At 33.4% G+C, this 22,693-nt stretch overlaps 1 protein-coding gene across 1 annotated transcript; it reads left to right on the top strand.

The window, feature by feature from the left end:
- Positions 1-7,735: 7,735 nt before the first annotated feature.
- Positions 7,736-9,142, top strand: LOC122276139 (universal stress protein PHOS32-like). The gene is made up of 4 exons (XM_043085639.1): positions 7,736-8,189; positions 8,269-8,378; positions 8,479-8,597; positions 8,778-9,142. The coding sequence occupies exons 1-4, from the start codon at positions 8,015-8,017 to the stop codon at positions 8,860-8,862; spliced, it is 489 nt and encodes a 162-aa protein (XP_042941573.1). The 5' UTR covers positions 7,736-8,014; the 3' UTR covers positions 8,863-9,142.
- The last annotated feature ends 13,551 nt before the right edge of the window (positions 9,143-22,693 follow it).

The raw sequence follows: 22,693 nt of genomic DNA, 5'->3' as shown, positions 1-22,693 counted from the left end.
TCTTATCAGTACCATTTAAAAAAAGTAGCACTGATCGTAACATAAGATAAGAGTTTGTGGATTTAGTATGAATTGGTGGGTGGAACATTTAATAATGGTTTGGATTTACTTGGTTGACATTTGGCTCATCGGAGGACAGTTACATGCATGTCATGATACGTGTCACTCCTTGGATTGATCAATTAGCAAAGTTAAGTCATAAATCTATTAGTTGCATGTGAAGCAATGATTACACATGTCTATAGCCTTTTGGCATGAATCATGGAGGTTGAGACCATCATCTAAATTTGTAGATCTACCATAATGATCTTGACATTTCATTGAAAAATATTTACTTTTTTTTTTTTATTTAGATATTTTTAAAATTTTTAATTTATAATAATTTTTTAAAAAATATATTAGATATGTAGATTGATGGGATGTCAATGTGTCATGATAACAACGAAACGAAGGAAGTACTAGAATTTCAAGAACTAACTTTACAGCTAGCTAGATTAATATTATTCGATCGGCCAGAATAGTTGAGCAGATCAGGCTGCAATGAACTTGAAGTTGGCAGACCAGCGGATAAGGGAGACCGATTAATGTCTTGTTAAACAGTAACAGTACGAACTTCCATTCCGGCCTCATGCAGGACACTCCCCCGCCTATGCTTTTTCTTTTTCTTTTTCTACGACGAAACATCGCCGATCTCTGGCGAGGGTCCATCTCCAACACGCTTTCGCTGGAGCGTGGCCTATCCAATTATTTAAGAAGAAGAAAAAGAAAAATCTTTTCACTATTTGTAAGATCTTATGGACGTGACAGAAGGCTAATTTCGGCAGGCAAAATAGTTTCTTTTTATATATATAATTGAAGCCGTGAGTGGTGGTAATTAAAGTCGGTGCCCTTCAGTGTTGTCCAGATGGGCAGTGTGTAGTGTCTAATTATTTGTGTGTTTTTTTTTAAGCTTTAATGCTTTGCTACCATTATTTATGCAGTTCCCATCTTCTTCTTCTCTCGCTGTCTGCTTTATTTCTCTTTCCTGCTTTTTATTTAAAGCTTTTTGCGTAAGGTGGGCAACCATTGCCTGTGTTTGCCAGCACTTTTTTCTCTTCTTCTCCCTAGAATCCTTTCCTTTTTCTTTCCCCTGTGGAAAGAAGAGATAATTGTCTGTGATTTGGTTGAATCCCACCCCGAAATCTATCATTTTATGCTCCACTTTTCATTAGTCCAAATGCTTACCCTACAAAGTCATTCGTATATAGGTCCCGCACCTTCTCACATGCAAACGATTGATGCTACTAACATCCGAGACATAAATATATATCAAATACTATATTATATACAATTTAAGATATAAATCTAGTTAGAATAATGCTAGAAGACATACCATCCATATTTACTATGAGATACAAATTGATGTCGCAAGCTCATATAAAAATGGGAAATACCTTAGTCACAAATAGATTATATAAAAATAATCCTACAAACTGATATGACTTAATGTGATTGATCAGATTATAAAATTACTTATATTATAAACCAGATCTAACGGATAAAATAAAACTATATCAATTTATAAAATTATTTTTGTGTGATTTTTTTGTGAATATAGCATTACTCTATAAAAATATATGTGAAGATGGTTCTTATGGCCACTTGGGGTACTACACTGACTATATATTCAGGGTATTGGCTCGGATCAACCACCCCACTCGGATGGCTCGTAGACAACCATGGTAGGGTGAGCATATACCCCCAAAAGGAGGAGGTCGACAACCACTAAGCTTTCACTTCTCTTTTGTTCTTAAATTCATTAATTCAGCAGATTTTTAATTATTTTTAAACTTGTTACATGGTATTGGCTCATGAGATCACTACCTCATAAATAGTATTCTTAATTCTTTCTGATCACCACCTCTATAAGGAATCTCTAATATATCAACAGTATTAGTTTATCACTTAATTTGGATCAAACGCATGCAGGCGACATGGAGGGGATCATGAGGCGTGCAATCTATATTATTTTATCAATTGTACGGTTCTTCTAAAGGACTTTTGAAAATTGGGTTCCGATCGAATGCAACGAAGAGGAAAAATGATCAGAATATATTGATCAAGCTAATCAATTTGGGAGGCCAAAAGCTATTAATCAAAGCATATTATATATTAAAATAAGGTAAAAAGTCCGTTTTATTAACGAGAATGTACAAGAACATGATGATAATCCAGTTGAAATAAAAGGTCCATGAATATGTATTTTTTCTCAGCTTCCAAATATATTAATGTTGGATTATGTTTATTTGAACTTCCGATCCAATCGATATCCTGTCTTATTCTCTACAGATTCCACGTATTCTATCATAGGTTAAGAACGTGGAGTATCATTGTTATTGCACCTGGGAAAGACGCACATGGTGATCACGGGATCATCCGCTCTTGAATAATTATCATCTACTTGAAAGGGACCGGCACTAGCTCATTAATTACTCTTTTTGCTACACTATGGCTAGCTGGTTGATTAGGCTCCAGATATTAACAATATATAAAGATAAACGATATTTGTAGGAGTGAGTTCATAAATATCAAATAATTTTTTTAAAAAATATTTATTATTTTTAAAAAATATTTATACATTTATTATTATTTATTCATACCTTACCATCTAAAAAGAATTGTAGTCTCAGACTTAGCCATTGCATTGACTATATGGACGTGGGAAAAGAATTGTAATTAAAGGGCAAGGGGAGGCTCATGGGAGTGTGGGCGAGAATATCGAGGAAGGTGTCTCCTTAATTAGCGCGGTGAAATATGGGATTTGTGTATCTTAATATTGCGGTTTTTGGCTTTTGATGGTATGTTTGTGTGTGTCTGGCTGTCCATGAATTAAAGGGTTAAGGAGATTCTTAATTTTTGAATTGTTTGACAATATGTCCCCCTCTGGTAGCAGCTTTCACTTTGACTAACCCCAACCAATTAAACACAACCTTTCCACTTGTGCTGCCATTTTGTCTCTACTCTTAACTTGAACCCATACTGATCACTGAACCTAAATATTAATATATATTACTTAAAAATCAATTAAATAAAATAGAAAGAAGAAGGAAAAAAAAAACCCATCTCTGTTGAAAGCTAAATTGCCATCTCAAAATTCTATAGATGTCGAGTTATTATTTTTGTTTACTTACTAATATCGATGATAAAATGGTAGGCCACGGGCCACCTCCCGTTATAATTACGACAACATTGTTTCTTAGGTCGACAACAAAGCAAGATGGTACAATCATTAAAAAAAACAAAAAAGTAGTTACACCGTCTTTCAACAAGCTACGAAAGGGTGGTCAACATAGAGATTTGATCGATCTGGAATATGTGTCTCGAAAAATCTGGACGTATGTACTGCAGTCTTAAGAGAACCCTACTTTGCCATTCTAAATAGGATGATTACGTAAGTATATTAAAATAAATATGTGATTTTTTTTATTTTTAAAAAATATCTAAATAATTTTAAAAAAATATTGAAAGAAAAAAAAAAAACTTACGTGGATATAACAACTTCCCTCTAAATATACCGCTCAAATGTCATTTTAATTTTTTTTAATTTAATAATTAAATAAATTATTTTTAATATATTAATATATATTTTTTATTTTTTAAAAATATTTAAAAAATAAAAAAATAAAAAAACTAAAATGTACTAAACTATACGCGCAGCTATCAATGCTGGCGGCAGCCTAACACTACCCTTAGGTTAAGCCATTACCAACGCTGGCTTAATTTTAGTGTTGTGTTATACAAAACGATGCTGACAAAGTTGTAATGTGGAGTGCAGCTTCGGACATTGACGTCTGCTGAAATGACAACAAATTAATAATTCGTTGGAGTTTGATCACATGAGCACTAGCTGCTTGGCAAGCCCAACAAAAAATTCGGGCAGTAGACCGGAAGATGGTACCACGTTTTTTAGGTGTGGATCATTAATTTCTTTTAGGTCTTATGTTTATATATTATGCAAAATACTTCGTACCATGACATGATACCTGTTGGATGAATGGGCCAGATAAGGCCCAACTTTTGTAGGTTTAAAAACGCAATCTCATTGAAAATATCTCATGGTCTCACCCAAATGATTAAGGTCTGTTTAGGTTTATAAAGTGTTTTATTTGATTTTATTATTATAATTTTTTTAAAATTTTTAAATAAAATATAATAAATAATTTTATATTTTCAAATTTTTAAATAATAATAATATTAAAAAATAATATTTTAATAATTTTTTATTTATTTTTTATTTTTTATTTAAAATCATTTCATATCTGAATCCAAATTAGCCATTAAGAGAAAAGAATATCGGTTCTTAAGAGTTGGATGTATATAAAATTTTAAAAGATGATGGGAATGTTATAGAGATATATTTGATGTGGCGATGTGAAAATGCAAAGGGCATTTTATATGAACGAACACATGATACACTCATTTAATGACACGAGAGCACTAACATTCGATTAGTTATATAAAAGTTAAAATTTAGCTAATATGAGACTTTTTTTTTTTTTTGACTAATTACTCAAAACTTAAACTCTACGTTGGATTATTAGTCATCTCATTATCTATGAGAATAAATTATTATTATTTTTTAATCTATTTTTAATACAATTTTTTATTTGTTTAAATACCTTTTTATTTTCATTTTCATACTTTCCAACTCTCCCCAACAATTATTTTTATTTTTATTTTTATTTTTATTTTCACGATCTATAAAATTAGCATTTCTAGTTGAGTAACATATTGTGCTACTATTACTATCATTTTCACAATTCAACAATTTATAAATACATTTATAGTTGCTATGTAGCACTAGGCATTGCATTAATGCAATTTTCCATTAATCGAGCTGCGGGAAGGAGAAGAGAACATGCGGAACAGGGTTTGTTGGAAATAATAAAATATAAATATGACTTTATTACAGTTAAAGTCATATATGACTTGTGGGATAGATTTACTGTAGTTAATATTGTGGATGACTTTAGTTTGACTAATCGAATATATACTAAATTTGAGTCACATTAGCTAAATTATGACTTTCATTAGCATTTGGCTAAGCTCTAAGATCAACATAAAACAATACCATGCATCCCAAACTAAAAGGGTAACTTAATAAGGGGATCATTTAATGCAACACAAATTAAACCATCAATGAAACCCAATGGCTCGTGATTTAAAAAACAAAAAGAAAAAGAAAAAAGAAGTCCGCTATCAAACTCTTTGAAGAGAAGGGGATTGATATCAAAATATATACCAACATTCCTTAGATGCATGATACATCTTCGCACTCTTATAACTAGAGCATGATTGGTTTATGTATGTGGGGGATATAGCCTAAACATAGTCCCTACTTAATTTACGATAAGAAAAAATGAACATTTATAATGAGTTATTTGTGATAAGAATGATTATTTTAAACAAAAATATATTTATGTTGACATAAAATAATCATTTTAGTAGGATTATATATATATATATATATAACTGAATAGACAATTTTCTTATAGTGTAATTACATCCCATATAAGACACATATCCCACACTAACAGGACAATTTAAGCTATAGTTTGCAAAAAAGTGATTGGATAAGGCAAACACATTTCCAGTAAATTAAGTAAAATCCATGAAGACAAACAAAAGAGAGCTATGACAGTGTAGAGGGGCTTCCTCTCCACTCTATTTATCCCTCTCTCCCTTTTTAGCTTGTTATAGAGAGAGAATGCGTGGGTGACCACCGAGATCAATTAATTTGTATTATCTACATTTTCATATATAGTGGATTGTTTCATTGGCCTTAATTGTGGATACAGTAGGTATTAATTATAGAACCGAACAGCATGCTTAAAACTCATGATGTCTCTTTTAATTAAGCATGCTGTTTGGTTCTATAATTATTTTCTCCAGTGCACGAATATAAATCTCCTCTAATATAAAATATCTGCAGGGTCATCCGACCAATTGTTGTGGACGGAATCCTAAATATGGCTCTAACAATTTTTTTATCACCTAAGAATGGAAAAGGATTTGACTCAAAAAATATTCTTTTTAAATAAAACTTATGTTTCTTTAGTTAAAATAAAATCGATTATTTCAAATATAACGAGTAGTAATGATAAATACAGTATTAAGGTATGTAAATTTCGTATATTTTTTTTTCAAAAAATTGATATCTATCGTAAAAAATTAATTTTTTTCATATGAGTCATAAGTTTCTCATATATTTTTTTTTAATTTTTAAATACCCAACACTTATACTTTCTAAAGATTATATAAATCATTTTACTTCTTTAAAAGGGCTATTGGCAATTATGTGCTTGCCTTCTGGGTTGCTTGCCATAGATCAGATGAACAGAGGTTTATATGACTAGCCGAGCAAAGCCCAAATTATGCATGCTACTGTACGTTATGTAGGGATAGACAGTTCATTGTTCTTCATGGGCTGCTTGACAAAGGCCTGAGTATGAAAAACGGTCCATCTTCTTAACGTCTTGTCTAACTTTCAAATCTTCGGCTTCACTCCCTATCACCTGACTTTTCCCTGCAATGCAGGTCACCATATTGACAATTTCCTGCCTCCTTTTGCCCTTTCAAAATCGAGATTTTCTTGGAAAGAGAAATGCAAATTCCATTTGAAGTAAATTGCGTGTTGGGTCTTCTGCTTGAACGACTTGTGCTTATCAGCTGCAAGTTGATTAATCTGGTTTTACCAAGTCTTTACCAAATAATTATAGCAGAGATGGTGAACCTGAAAGGAAAATATGATGAATGAAACAAACTAAAAGAGATTTGGGTAAAATTGGTGCTTATATTGATCTTTTTTTTTTTTCCTTCCAACCTCTTTCTCTTTTTTCTTATTTGTCAAAATTTATAGTTCTTAGAGCTTAAGTAATGCTCTTGTCATTTTTTATCTAGAATTTGATTAAAAAATTTACTTTTTTTAATTTTGCTAGCCAGTTTTTAACAATATCAAACAATAAACTCTCTAAATTTATTATTATGTTATTAATATATTAATTTTAAAATTTTTATTTATTTTAATTTTAATAGTAATTGAAATATTTATTCGTTGTTAAAAAAGTATACATATGGTTAATTCACTGCAAGTGATCTTACTTTAGAAACGGCCAAAACCTTGCGGATATTTCTTTAGAGAATGAATTTTAATTATTATATTAATTTTTTTCAATATTATAAAATCAATAGTAAATAGATTATGCGTATTAATATGGAATGTATTAAGAATATAATACATAGGAATTATTTTTCATCATCTAAACTCAACTTCAAACAGAATCAAATATTGTCCACATCTTTATTCCTCCGCTGAATTTTTCCAACTTCATTAGGAGTAAATGGAAGTTATGAGAAGTCGTATCTGAATTTATAATTTCTATATATCGTTATCTGATTCACAAAGCGGGGAAAAAAAGTCTTGGCAATGCAAAGAATTTTCCCTTTTATCTTCCTGACACGTTCATCGGGGCTGATCCCATGACCTGAAGTTCCACGCAGAATCCATTTGCGTCTATAAAACAAAAAAAAATCCAAAGCCCAACATATACTTTTCAAACGGTCCGTACGTAGTCGCCGCCGCCGGTGGACCCATGCAAGACGTGGATGGTCCTGATTAAAGTAAACCTTAAAGCAACAGTGCAGGGTGTAAGCATTCAAGCACCCATTTTATTCTAGCCAGCTAGCATATCGCGACTTGTCTTGCATGCCTTCTTTGTTATAGATTGCCCTTACCACCTTCTCATGTCTTTGTTTATATAACCTCTAAAAGCATCAGAAACGCATCCCGTAATAGCAAACTGAAAAGCCATCAAAGTTTTATCTTCTGGGGAATCTTAGCTTTTTTTTTTTTTTTTAATTGACGTTCACACGCCAAACCTATTGCTCCTGATTTTCCTGATCTGACAGACCATTACTAAAGCCAGAGGTAGCCGAAGAAGAAGAGGAGGAAGCAACAGCTTTGAGACGACAGAAAATGGTGAAGGATAGGAAAATAGGTGTGGCCATGGACTTCTCAAAGAGCAGCAAGCAGGCTCTGCAATGGGCAATAGATAATTTGGCCGACAAAGGAGATACCCTTTTCATCATCCACATCAACCCCAACTCTATCGATAAGTCTCGTCAACAGCTTTGGGCAAAATCTGGCTCTCGTGAGTATCTTAATATTCAAGATCATGATCTATACAAACTTTGATCCGTTCTAGTTTGATATTGGTTCTTTTCTTGCAGCTCTTATTCCTTTGAGTGAGTTCAGAGAGCCCGAGATTATGAAGAAGTATGATGTTCGGACTGATATGGAAGTTCTTGACACGCTTGACACTGCAGGGAGACAGAAAGAGGTTTTTTCTTTTTCTGGAGATTGTTTTTCTTTTTCTTCTACACCCGGCGTTGGAATCCAACAATTTTATCTTAATCTGTATAAACTAATATGCGTTTTAGATAAACATCGTTACGAAAGTGTACTGGGGAGATCCGAGGGAGAAGCTTGTAGAATCTGTTGAAGATCTGAAGCTGGATTCTTTGGTAATGGGAAGCAGGGGGCTTAGTACCATACGAAGGTCACTTTTCTGATTTTTCCTCTTAACAAAAATCTCATTTACTGCCGTTTTTTTTTTTTTTTTTTCCTTAAATTCTTCATCATGTCTATAAATAGGTTAAAAAAAAAAATTTCAGTGGCGTGGCGCCGCCCACTTAATTGTAGATATATTCTGTGCGTGATTTGTGATTTTGGAAAACAGGATTCTGGTGGGAAGCGTGAGCAACTATGTGGTAACAAATGCTACTTGCCCTGTCACCATCGTCAAGGATTCAAGCTCTGCCTAGCCTTCCTCATTTCAGTCATTTGGATTTTGGTTTCAAGTGCTCTGTTATTACCTATATGCCATACGATTTACAGTGCTCCTTTTCTATGTTTTCCTGTCTTTTTTTTTTTTAATCATCATTTCTATGTTGTCATGAATTAAGTTCTGCGCTTAATTACAGTCAGTTACGAAGTATAATGTCTTTTGTTTTCTTTACAAAAACAATGCCTTTGGTAATTGGCATATTTTAGGGAACTTCTTCTTCTTTGTTCTTAGAAATAAAAGATAAATTTTCTTTTCCATATTAATTCTTTTCATTCATAGTCGTACAAAGTGGCGTAGTACATTTCAAATAGTTGATAGAAAAAATTACTTAAAACATATCACATTATTGCATTTACAATATTATCAGAAGAAATGAAAGGGATGGCCGACAAATTAGTTTAAGAAAAATCATATTCATTATTCATATACATCACATTTATTTATTTATTTTTCTCTGATCAAATATGTAATTTATGGATGATAAGTAGAATAATTCATGTAATTAAAGATGAATATAACAAACAAAAACTATAAAAAATATGAAAAAATAAAAATAAATTCGGCGTGTGGTGTGTATAGATAATGAGACTTTTTTGTTTTTGACTAATTACTCAAAACTTAAACTCTACGTTGGATTTTTAGCCATCTCATTATTTATAATAATAAATTATTATTATTTTTTAATCTATTTTTAATACAATTTTTTATTTGTTTAAATACATTTCTATTTTCATTTTCATAATTTTCAACTCTCCCCAACAATTATTTTTATTTTTATTTTCACAATCTATAAAATTAGCATTTCTAGTTGAGTAACATATTGTTCTACTACTAGGCATTGCATTAATGCAATTTTCCATTAATCGAGCTGTGGGAAGGAGAAGAGAACATGTGGGACAGGGTTTGTTGGAAATAATAAAATATAAATACGACTTTGTTACAGTTTAAGTCGTATATGACTTGTGGGATAGATTTATTGTAGTTAATATTGTGGATGACTTTAGTTTGACTAATCGAATATATACTAAATTTGAGTCACATTAGTTAAATTATGACTTTCATTAACATTTGGCTAAGCTCTGAGATCAATATAAAACACTACCATGCATCCCAAACTAAAAGGGTAACTTAATAAGGGGATCATTTAGTGCAACACAAATTAAACCATCAATGAAACCCAATGGCTCGTGATTTAAAAAAGAAAAAGAAAAAGAAAAAAAAGTCCACTATCAAACTCTTTGAAGAGAAGGTGGTTGATATCGAAATATATTTCATAACATATTGTATCTGGGCTTCTATTAACTTTCGTGCCTACAATATACTTACTTTACCCGCTTGATTGTTGAAGTGAGGCAACGTGATGCTGTTATATGTTTGGTGGTATAAAGTATATGCTGTCATGAGTTTGATAGATCTTAGGAAACGTGAAGAAAAATCTAGAGTCGTTGATGTTGATTACAGTGATGAACAATTTTTTAGGATTTTTTTTTCTTTTATTACTTTGTTGATTTGGGTATGTTTTTTGTTATTTTGTTAAACATGGGTATAAAGTATATACTGATATTTTGAATGGAGATGTTTATTTTTTTTTTTAATTTTAAATGCACATACATTCAATTTATATAATTGAAATTTCAAGGGACTATAGGATTAGGAAGGAGGGTAACAAATTAACTTGCCCTTATTCCCTAATTCTCATATCTTCATTGCATATAGGATCCAGCTGCAAGGACCCTTATTGGTGGACTGGGTTTTAGACTCTTTTTAGTTTAATTTATGCCAACTAAAAACCGATCCTGAACTAGCCATGATCGGTAAGTAACCATTGAGAAGAAATTGTAGTATGTTGCTCGGTAGCATTTGATTTAATCAAATTCTGGTCATAAATTCAGCTTTACCACTTCTGCTTAGTCAACCAGTGTTAACTTCTTCAAGTAAACATTATCTGAAGTCAGAAACAGACCCATCCTTGCTCTTATGGTTTGTGATCTCCTACTTTAAAATCAAAGCTTGAGTACATATGTTTTTCCACAAAGTCAAAATAGGCTTTAATCTGTGCATGCCTTGAATGCTCTGTCATATATGGTTATACAGGTTCTGGTCTTTCTTCTGCTTGAATTTTGAGGACTTCACTCATAATCTTTTTGTAATTTTGAGAGTACTGAATTTATATCCTGCTAGAAAATTAATGATCACCACCTCATGGGATCTGTAGGAAGTTTCATCTAATGACTGAAAGAGCACAATAGAAATGTGTAGGATAGCTGTGTGACTACTAAAAGAGGATAGATGAGAAGTGAGAACACACATTTAATATACCTTTTGTTTTTCCCCCCCTTTTCTCGCTCTTAAATTGATATTTGCCTATATATTATTTTATTTTATGCTTCAATAAAAACTGAGTCGGCCTTGTGCATTCTATCATAACAGTACTGAATTTATGATGGGAAGTCTTCAAGGACAAGTTCAGTTGATTTTGTTATTAGCTCATAAATCTTGTTGTGTATCACTTGATGTGTGCCTCTGCTTTCTGTTTCCCCATCAGTTCTTACCCAAGAAAGGAGGTACACCTAGGAAGAATGAGATCATGTTTGTTGCTCCTATTAGAGAGGAGATCAACAACAAAAAGCAACTGGAGCAGTACCTAAAATCACACCCTAGAGCAGTCCAATTGATTGGCTTGATAACCTATTATGTTGGAGTTGTCATATCCTTAGTTTTATCTATCTCTCTTTTTTTTATTCACCCAGTTATGTAAATGGAGAATTTAGTGTTCCTTTTCATGGTTTGTGTTTTTATCTGTTGAAATACATTCTTACTCTTCAGTTTGGGTGGCTGCAGAGAATATACTAGGAATTCAATGTAGCGGTTGTCTTCCATTTGGGTGGCTACAATGAATATACTTGAAGTTTTATTTAGTGTGATTAAATCACATGGAAGACTGTTATTGATATTTTGTAATGTAATCTAATATCTAGTGGATTGTATGCTTTGTTTTTCATTTTTATATATTTTATTATTCCAAACAATGTTATGCTTTTTAACATTACCTCTTAGAAAAATTTTCACAAAATATAGGCTTTTTAAAAAAAAAAGTATGATTTTCAACATTTTTTAAAATATTTCTATAATAAATATAGCTTTTTTTATAAAGAGAATTATGCTTTTCAACACTGATTTTTCTTAAAAAATCTTTAATATAATATAGGTTTTTATTTAAAAAGAAATTATGCTTTTAAAGCATTAGGAAAACAAAAGTGGGTACAATCCGGAACCCGGAATCCGGGTTTTGCAAAACCCGTGTTCATCCGGGTTCTGACCCGGATAAGACCCGGGCTAACCTGGTCTGGGTTTCGGCCCGGATTTCAAATCCGGGTTCCAGTTTGGATATATCCGGGTTCCCGGGTTGGAACCCGGATGAACAGCCCTACTTAGATGCATGATACATCTTCGCACTCTTATAACTAGAGCATGATTGGTTTATGTATATGGGAGATATAGCCTAAACATAGTCCCTACTTAATTTACAATAAGAAAAAATGAACATTTATAACGAGTTATTTGCGATAAGAATAATCATTTGTGACGAAAATATACTTATGTTGACATAAAATAGTCATTTTAGTAGGATTATATATATATATATATATATATATGTTCACGAATAGATAATTTTCTTGTAGTGTAATTACATCCCATATAAGACACATATCCCACACTAACATAACAATTTAAGCTATAGTTTGTAAAATAGTGATTGGATAAGGCAAACACATTTCTAGTAAATTAAGTAGAATCCATGAAGACAAACAAAAGAGAGCTATGACAGTGTAGAGGGGCTTCCTCTCCACTATATTTATCCCTCTCTTCCCCGTTTTTAGCTTGTTATAGAGAGAGAATGCGTGGGTGACCACCGAGATCAATTAATTTGTATTATCTACATTTTCATATATAGTGGATAATTTCATTGGTCTCAATTGTGGATACAGTAGGTATTAATTACAGAACCGAACAGCATGCTTAAAACTCATGATGTCTCTTTTAAGTAGGGCTGAGCACCGATTCAACCGGAGTCGGATTTGGTCTCCTCCAACTCCGACTCTGACTTTGTCGGAGGCCGAATCCGACTTCCGACTCTGACTCCGCTTACATCCCACTCCGCTCTGACTCCGACTTCAACTTGTCGGAGTCGGAGTGGAGTCGGAGTTGGGCTTTTTATTGGGCTTTTTTTTAAACTTTTTTTTTGACTCAATTAACATTTCAATTTTACAATTTGTAACTCTAATCGGATTTGGGGTTCTATATCAATTTTTTTAAAAAATATAATTTGAGATTTCTAATTTATTTAACCAAAATCATCACATTAGAAAATAAAACTAAATTCAAAATCTATCACTATAAAAAATAAAACTAAATTCAAATGTGCAACCAAAATTAAAAACTAAATTAAAACTAAATACACACATTAAAATTACATAACCAAAATTCCAACCTAAAATTAAAAATATATAACCAAAATTAAAACCTAAAATTAAAAATACATAACCAAAGGTCCAAAATTACAACCTAAAATTAAAAATACATAATCAAAGGTCCAAAAAATGTCATTTTTCAACTTGTGCTTGAAAAAAAAAAAGAACAAAATTAGTAAAGAAATAAGATACCATATAAATTTATAAAAATAAAGAAAGCAAAATTGAAATAAGATACCAGAAACAATATTGTCAATCCTCTTCACGAAGTATGCTGGTCATAGAATTGGCTAATTCTGCATTAAGATGTTAAATTATAGGAAATTAGTATTACAAAATGTTAAAATCAACTCATATAACAACTTAAAAAAATCTCTAAATACATTACCTGAGTCTAGGTTATAGCTCTCTGCATCATCAATGGCTTCAGAATAATTTTGACTCAAGCATATGGGAGTAGATTTCAACCACTTTTGCGAGCACACGAGAGCTTCTACAGTTCTAGGAGCCAAAGAGCTCCTAAACGGTTTCAGGACACGGCTTCCTGTGCTAAATGCTGACTCAAATGCAACGGTGGTGATAAGAATGGCCAAGATATCTCTTGCCATTAGAGCAAGAACTGGATACTTGGTGGAGTTGACTTTCCACCAAATTAAAATATTGAAACTTCCCGTAGGAATCTCAATGTTCTCCAACAAATACCGCTCTAACTCCGACTTACAATCCATCAAGGATGTTGTATGCTCTTTATGAAACTCCCTCAAAAAATCCAAGGGATCATAGTCTGTAACTGTACTATTACTCCCCATTGATGCACTAGCTTCACCGCTTTGAGTTTTGCTAGCACCAGTTACGCACCCACCACCAAACTCTACATATGCCTCATACAAATATTCCATATCCCTCTTGAGGAGTGCAACAAATTCCTCACCCTTCTCCTCACTCAATGTTTTCTTGAACCAATATGCTTGAGTAACCAATTTGAACCGCGGATCAAGAATAGTAGCAATAAACAACAACTGATTTATTTTTTCAAGATTACCCCAATATTTATTATACTTTGTCTTCATTCTGAAAGTCATTGAACTCAAACGTCGATTACTATTGTCACAAAAATTATTCAAGTGTTTATGAATGGCAATAAGCTCTTGGATATAATTATTTGATGTGACATATAGTGTACCAGAAATGCACAATGTAACACCATAAAATATTTGAAGAAATTTCGAAAAGTTTCTTATGGTCTCCCAATCATCCGGCCCAGGAGCTCCTAGACCCTTTCTCCCATGTCCATCCTCAGACAAATAAACTCGTGAGTAGGGATCTTCATCAAGCAAAAGTTGGAAAACTTTTTGATACTTCTCAGCCACGTCCAACATAAGAAAAGTCGAATTCCATCTAGTAGGCACGTCAAGAGTCAAAAAACTAGAGCATTGAACTTTTGATCTATCAACACAAGACTTGAAAGTGGCAAGTCTTTGGGGAGAAGACTTCACATACTTAATCAAATTTCGGACCCTTACAATTGAGTCATCAACATCTTTCAAACCTTCACTCACAATAAGGTTTAAGATGTGTGCCGTACACCTCATGTGAATAAACTCGTGACTTGCTATACAATCTGCACTTCCTATTTCCCTTGTTCTCAATCAATCAATAGCAGAGTCGTTAGAGGTAGCATTATCCACTGTAATTGTGAGGATTTTTTCAATGCCCCAATCAAGCATACACTCCTCCAACTCCCTCCCAATCGTTGCCCCTTTATGGTCGCTAATCCGAACAAATGAAATGATTCGCTTATGCAACTTCCAATTATTATCAATGAAGTGAGTGATCACACACATGTAATTAATATTTTGGATATAAGTCCAAGTGTCGGTGGTCAAACATACTCTTTGTTTGGTGGTCAGAAACATTTTCTTCAAACTATCATTCTCTCTCAAGAATACCCTCATGTAGTCACGCATTACGGTAAATTGAGAAGGAATAGGAAACCTTGGATCAAGGGCTTTAACAAATTCCCGAAACCCTTCTCCCTCAACACATCTAAATGGTAGCTCATCCACTATCACCATCCTAGTAAGGGCAGCTCGGATTTTTTTCTCATTATATTTGGCCATCCCTAAGGTCTTCTCCCCTTCCCCTCCTTCACTTCTTACTTCCGGGACCAAGAATGTTTGACTCTTATCCAATTTACTCTTACGGTTTTTGGGGTAAAGTTGGATGTGTGTTTTCATGGCCGAAGTGCATTGCCTTTTGGGATGACATTTCCATCGCCTATGATAATGATTACAAGTAGCTATAGGCTCTTGGGGATCACAATCGGGCACTCTTGTGAAGTGGGACTGACCGGTGCAAAACTGCAAGTGCACAGTATCGTAGTTTTATAGTAAAGTAATAAGAGGAGTATCGTCCTTAGGGATTAGTACCTTACGTTTGCCAAATACCAAAATTATACTAAACTTGATTTTATGTAGAGGAATCACTAAGATTTTTGTAGTTGCAATCTAAACTAGATCAACTCAAAGAAAAATGTGCAAGGGAAATAACACTTACGTTCGAAGATCAAATTAATGGGAAGAAAACTTCTAGGAAATCGATTTCACCTACTTCTTCACTATGCTTTTCTCATCCAGCTAATTTAATTTAAATCTCTTTTGTCTATTAGCAAATCTCTAATTCATCCAAAAGCCTCTTTCGATAGTCAATTGGAATTGACTCTTGGTTATCAATTCACACAAGAATATGCAAATTCAATAATCAAGAACGCAATAAGACCAATGATTTAATTACTACATAGGTTCATACAAGTCTTTCGATCTCTATACTTACCTATGCTGAAATATCCAAGATCTACCCTATGATTCCCTCTTTCGATAGCAAATCACAAGATTACTTATCATCTAATCAATGGCCAGTTAATTAGAAGCAATAAATTCAGGATAAATCAGATAAACAAAGAGAGAATTGCATTAAATTAGCATAGACAATCAAGCATAGTTCGGAAATAGGTTACATCATTTTCCTAGAATGAAGAAAATTTAGCTCATGCTAGAAATGGAATTCAACATAAACGAATTCACCATAATTGTTCTGAGAAGATGGGAAGAAGAAAATAAACACTGAAAAATCCTCATTGCAGCCTCAACTCGTCGTCAAAAGCTCAAGGGAACGATTCAATGCTTTTCTCTCGTCCGTGCTCGTGTATGATTCCAACGTACGTGCAATAATTGGAATTCTGCCTCCAAAAACAGATGAATTGAATCCCTCTAACTGTGTTTTTCTCTCCCAAAAAGTGTTCTTCAGTCAAAACTCGCGGCTCTAGAGTGAAAAATTGCTTTTATATGGTCTCACGGCGGAAAACCTAAAATCTGTCAAAATACGATGTTCGCTCGAGCGGGGTGTCGAGTGCGCGTCGAGCGTTCGACTCTGCCTGATTTCGCTCGAGCGTCCTATCGAGCGCACATCGAGCGTTCGACTCTGCCTGATTTCGCTTGAGCGATCTTTGTTTTTCAGCAACCCGCTCGAGCTCCCTGTCGAGTGGTAGTCGAGCGTTTGAATATGCCTGAATTCGCTCGAGCGGAGGCTTTTCTGCAATATGAAATTTTTGCAAGTCATCAGGGACCATACCTCAGACTTATTCTTAATATTTCTACTACCAGGTGGAGGGCGAGGGGTATAATGAAAGGCACTAGGAGTACCTACCGAAGAGCCTATTGGTCCGCTAGACTCATCAACTATTGGACTGGGAATATCAATCGGTTGTTTTGGGGCTGGAATGCCAGGACAAGATGCACCTGTGGATGTATGAGTGTTTGTGCCTTCCATATCCATTATTTAATAACTAGAACTGTAGAACACAACAAATAAGATAAACATAAACAAAATAAATTCATGAACTAATATAAAGATTACTCAAGTAACTTATATGATATACATATATAGTAGTAATGAGAAAAAATGTCCTATGAATCTATAAATGTGGTTGCATCACTCGACACTGAGCTCGAGCGAACTCAGGCAGAGTGTGCCGCTCGACCCTCGCTCGACACTGAGCTCGAGCGAACTCAAGCAGAGTGTGCCGCTCGACCCTCGCTCGACACTGAGCTCGAGCGAACTCAGTGCTTACTGGGTTAAAAGCTTTTGCGAATCTGCTTAGTGCTTACTAGAGGAATGGGAAAAAACAAGTAATAGCATTTCAGATCATCAAGGGCTACTGAAGGAGATTGATCCTAACAACATTTAGTGTATTTCATAGTAGATCCTAACAACAAATTCCAACAAATTCCATACTTTAATAAATTCCTACCATTTGTACACTTAAACCCATGACCCCCATCCATCTCTCATGAAGAAAACACATGGCCTTTCATAAATAGCACACAACAATCATAAAATCCACAACTATCCAGCGATTCCAGCATACAAACAAACCTAATATCCACAACTATCAAGAAAATGAACAAAAATAATGCAAAAATAGTTAAGATATACAAATTATAGAGAGAGAAAGAGAGAGAGAGACACCTCGGTTTTGCAAAGAATGGGCTTTTAGAGGGGTGACGGAGGTCGGAGGGGCGACGACACGGCACGGGTTCAGATGAGAGGTGAGGGTTCTGTCGGTGAAGGTTGAAATGAGAGGTGAGGCACCGAGGAAGAAAATGATTCAGACTTTCAGTGAAGGGGGAGGGGAGGGGAGGTGAGGCAGTGAGGCGCCGTTTCAGCCTAACCCATTAGGGTTTTCAACTTTTCACTTCTAAAAAATTGGGAAAAAAAAAAGTTACAAATACAAATTAATAAGTTAGTAAAAATAAATTAATAAGTTAGTAAAAATATATTTAAGTAACAATCTACTTTAAGTAAGTAAAAATATATTTAAGTTAGTAAAAATATATCCTATTATATATATATATTATATATTAGTAATACACTAATACTAATACTATTAGTCTATTAATATATAGTAAATTAGTAATATTTATTAACTTATTTACTATAGTCTAATAACTAGATAGTCTAGATGTAATAACTAGTAACTAATAATATCTAATAACACTAGTTACACTAGTACTAATAGATAATAACTTAAAGATACTAATTTAATATGCATATAACTAATAGTATACTATTAAATATATTATATATTAGTAATGCACTAATACTAATACTATTGGTCTATTAATATATTGTAAATTAGTAATATTTATTAACTTATTTACTATAGTCTAATCTAGATAGTCTAGATGTAATAACTAGTAACTAATAACATGTCTATAACACTAGTTACATTAGTACTAATAGATAAAAATTTAAAGATATATATTTAATATATATGTAACTAATAGTATACTATTAAATATATTATATATTAGTAATACACTAATACTAATACTATTGGTCTATTTTTTTTTTTGAAATAGACTTCAATTCAATTCATGAATGAAGAAAGTTACAGCTGTGACCAATAAGTTTGGGAACAAGCCCTGATTACAAGCCAACTACTCATCAGTTATACGCTCCCCCACACACAACTTTTCTTGTGCTGGACACTGTCTAAAAAACTTTAGAAAACTCTCCAAAGACACAGCCCTCCTAAGATGCAAGACTCTGTAAAAATAGAAGTGTTCATCTCGGCTTGTCTGTGAGAAAAACAACTCATGCCACTCCCACCTTCCAAAGAATGGGAGAATTTTCCACCCTCGTCCTCCAAAAAAGAATAGGGACTCACTACCCTCCTCCTCCAAAAGAGAAAAGGGAATAGCCTATTTCAAATTATTCTCATAAAAAACCCTACCACACAAAACAAAAAAACAAACACAACTGGAAAGGACATACTGCACTATAATGCCCACGCAGCTTCTCACCATTGTCGTCCACTAACACTGCCCTCAACATCCACTAACTGCACTATAATGCCCACGCAGCTTCCCACCATTGTCGCCCACTATCACTGCAACCCATAACGGCCGCAGCCCTCAACATCCTGCCAAAACCTACAGCCAACAAACATGCAGCAAGCATGCCAGAGCAAACGTACACCTCAACGGACTAAACTTCTCCAAAACAAACAGCTACAGGAAGCATACAGCCACCGAAGACCCTAAACACGGACAAAACCAACCAAAAACCCAAAAACTGGCCAGACGGAAGAGCTCAGTCACCGGACCTCTTATTACAAACTGAAAGGAAATAGACGAAAACACAAACCCACAAAAAGGAACAAGACTGACAAAAAAGGAGAACTGAAAAAACAAAAACTGAAACACTACTAAACACTGTCGCCGACCCCCTTCTCCGACCACCATCCCTGAAGAAATCCACCATGAAAAGCGGCTGAGCTCCGCCCCAGAAAGGACACCTTAACCCCCTCATGTACATTGGCATGCATCCAAAAAATCCTCTATTTTCCATGGATAAAACGGAGGCCTTAATCCCGCGGAAGCTCACCCCAACGCCACAAGCAAACCTTCGCCTTCCCAGAACAAGCCACCCTGCTTCGCTCTCACAGTAGACCCTCTAACGCATCCCCTCAGCAGACCGTTCTTCCAGTCGAAATAGTCAAGAACACCGGATAGGATCTTTGCTTTTCAACCATCCAAAACCACAGCCATACGTATCCAAGTTCCTCTATCTCCGTCGTGTAAAAAACTCCCCACCCATATGCATGTAAAAACTCCATCGTGTATAACCATATGCGTGAAATATGGCTGAGAAACTCAGGAAACCAGCCTGGTGGTAGCCATCCATCCGCACAAAGAAGTGGCCAACAGCTTTTATTAACAAGCTAAACAAACGAAACAGACACCGGAAAAGAAAAGCTAAAAAAACAAATTGTAAAAGAGAGGGGAGGGAGGGAGGAGCCGAGGCTCCCACCTCCCTCTAGCAGATTCGCCATGCTTGTTCCCTAGAGAGAAGGGAGTCTTTCTCTCTAACTTTGTTACTATTGGTCTATTAATATATAGCAAATTAGTAATATATATTAACTTATTTACTATAGTCTAATAACTAGATAGTCTAGATGTAATAACTACTAACTAGTAACTAATAATATGTCCATAACACTAGTTACACTAGTACTAATAGATAATAACTTAAAGATATATATTTAATATATATGTAACTCAATAGTATACTATTGAATTATATTAGTAATTTACTATACACTAATAGTCTAATACTATTAGTCTATTAGTAAGTTAGTATATGGTATAATAGTAAATTAGTAATATTTATTAACTTATTTACTATAGTGAATAGTCTATAACAAATATGTAATAACTAGATGTAATAACTAGTAACTAATTATATGTAATAACACTAGTTACACTAGTACTAATAGATAATAACTTAGAAGATATTAATTTAATATATATTAACTAATAGCATACTATTATATATATATATATATATTATATATTAGTAATACACTAATACTAATACTATTAGTCTATTAATATATAGTAATATTTATTAACTTATTTACTATAGTCTAATAACTTATAACTAGATAGTCTAGATGTAATAACTAGTAACTAATAATATGTGATAACACTACACTAGTACTAAATTACTAATAGATAATAAGTTAAAGATATTAATTTAATATATACAACTAATAGTATACTATTATATATATTAGTAATTTACTATATACTTATAGTCTAATACTATTAGTCTATTAGTATATAGTAAATTAATAATATTTATTAACTTATTTACTATAAGTTTATAACTAATAACTAGTGCTAATTGTTAGTATATTATTGGATTTAACTAATGATGTTACTATATTTATATTTATATGATTACTATATAGAAAAACACATATTTTTTACAAAATATGTATACTAGCGGAGTGGAGTCGGATGCGGAGTCAGAGTCGGAGGATCGGAGTAGGATCGGAGCGGAGTCGGAGTCAGATTCGACTGGACTCCGACTCCGACTTTTCTCGGGAAAAAAACTCCAACTCCGGCTCCGACTTGTCGGAGCCGGAGCAGAGTTGGGGTCGGAGTCAGATTTTCGGATTTCTGCTCAGCCCTACTTTTAAGCATGCTGTTCGGTTCTATAATTATTTTATCCTGTGCACGAATATAAATATCCTCTAATATAAAATATCTTCAGGGTCATCCGAGCAATTGTTGTCGACGGAATCCAAAATATGGCTCTAACAATTTTTTATCACCGAAGAATGAAAATGGATTTGACTCAAAAAATATAGCTAAAATAAAATCGATTATTTTAAATATAACGAGTAGTAATGATAGATACAATTTTAAGATATGTAAATTTCGTACAGCTCATAAATTTTTCATATAGTGACAAACTAAATTTTTTTTCATACAGGTCATAAATTTCTCATATTTTTTATTTTTTTAAAAAATACCCAAAACTTATACCTTCTAAGATTATGTAAATCGTTTTTCTTCTTTAAAAGGGCTATTGGCAATTATGTGCTTGCCTTCTGGGTTGCTTGCCATAGATCAGATGAACAGAGGTTTATAAGACTTGTCGAGCAAAGCCCAAATTATGCATGCTACTGTACGTTATGTAGGGATAGATAGTTCATTGTTCTGCATGGGCTGTTTGACAAAGGCCTGAGTCTGAAAAACGGTCCATCTTCTTAACGTCTTGTCTAACTTTCAAATCTTAGGCTTCACTCCCTATCAACCTGACTTTCCCTTTCAATGCAGATCCCTATATTGACAATTTCCTGCCTCCGTTTTCCCTTTCAAAATCGAGATTTTCTTGGAGGGAGAAATGCAAATTCCATTTGAAGTAAGTTGCGTGTTGGGTCATCTGCTTGAACGACTTGTGCTTATTAGCTGCAAGTTGATTAATCTGGTTTTACCAAGTCTTTACCAAAAAATAATTATAGCAGAGATGGCGAACCTGAAGGAAAATATAATGAATGAAACAAACTAAAAGAGATTTGGGTAAAATTGGTGCTTATATTAATCCTCCTCTTTCCTACTCCTTTTTTTTTTTTTTTTTTCAAACTTTGCCCAGCACAACCGTAAGGTCATTGAGGCTATTGCCTAATGCCCCCACCCTATGTAAGGGTCTCAAAATTAAAAATGAATTTTTTTTAATTTTTTTTAAATTAAAACCATTTCATTAAATAAAATTATAAATAAATTTTATATTTTTCAATGTGTACAAGGCTCCATAATATTAAATTTAATATTTAATACAATAAATTATTTATATTTTAAATAATCTTTTAAGATCTTGCTAAATTGAAGTAGAAAATTTTTACTGAGGCCTCATTTTAAGTTGTTGCATTAAATATAAATTCAAAAAGACTTTATTTAAATATTTTAAATAAAATATCATTTT

Source organism: Carya illinoinensis, chromosome 9, assembly GCF_018687715.1.
Source record: "Carya illinoinensis cultivar Pawnee chromosome 9, C.illinoinensisPawnee_v1, whole genome shotgun sequence".
Lineage (NCBI taxonomy): Eukaryota > Viridiplantae > Streptophyta > Magnoliopsida > Fagales > Juglandaceae > Carya > Carya illinoinensis.
The sequence above is the reverse complement of the archived record's forward strand: the minus strand, read 5'-3'. Positions and strand labels throughout refer to the sequence as shown.

Coding starts and splice junctions, on each gene's coding strand:
- LOC122276139 (XM_043085639.1), top strand. CDS start 8,015: ATGGTGAAGGATAGGAAAATAGGTGTGGCCATGGACTTCTCAAAGAGC. Junction 8,190..8,268: donor TTGGGCAAAATCTGGCTCTC/GTGAGTATCTTA, acceptor CTTTTCTTGCAG/CTCTTATTCCTTTGAGTGAG. Junction 8,379..8,478: donor CTGCAGGGAGACAGAAAGAG/GTTTTTTCTTTT, acceptor TATGCGTTTTAG/ATAAACATCGTTACGAAAGT.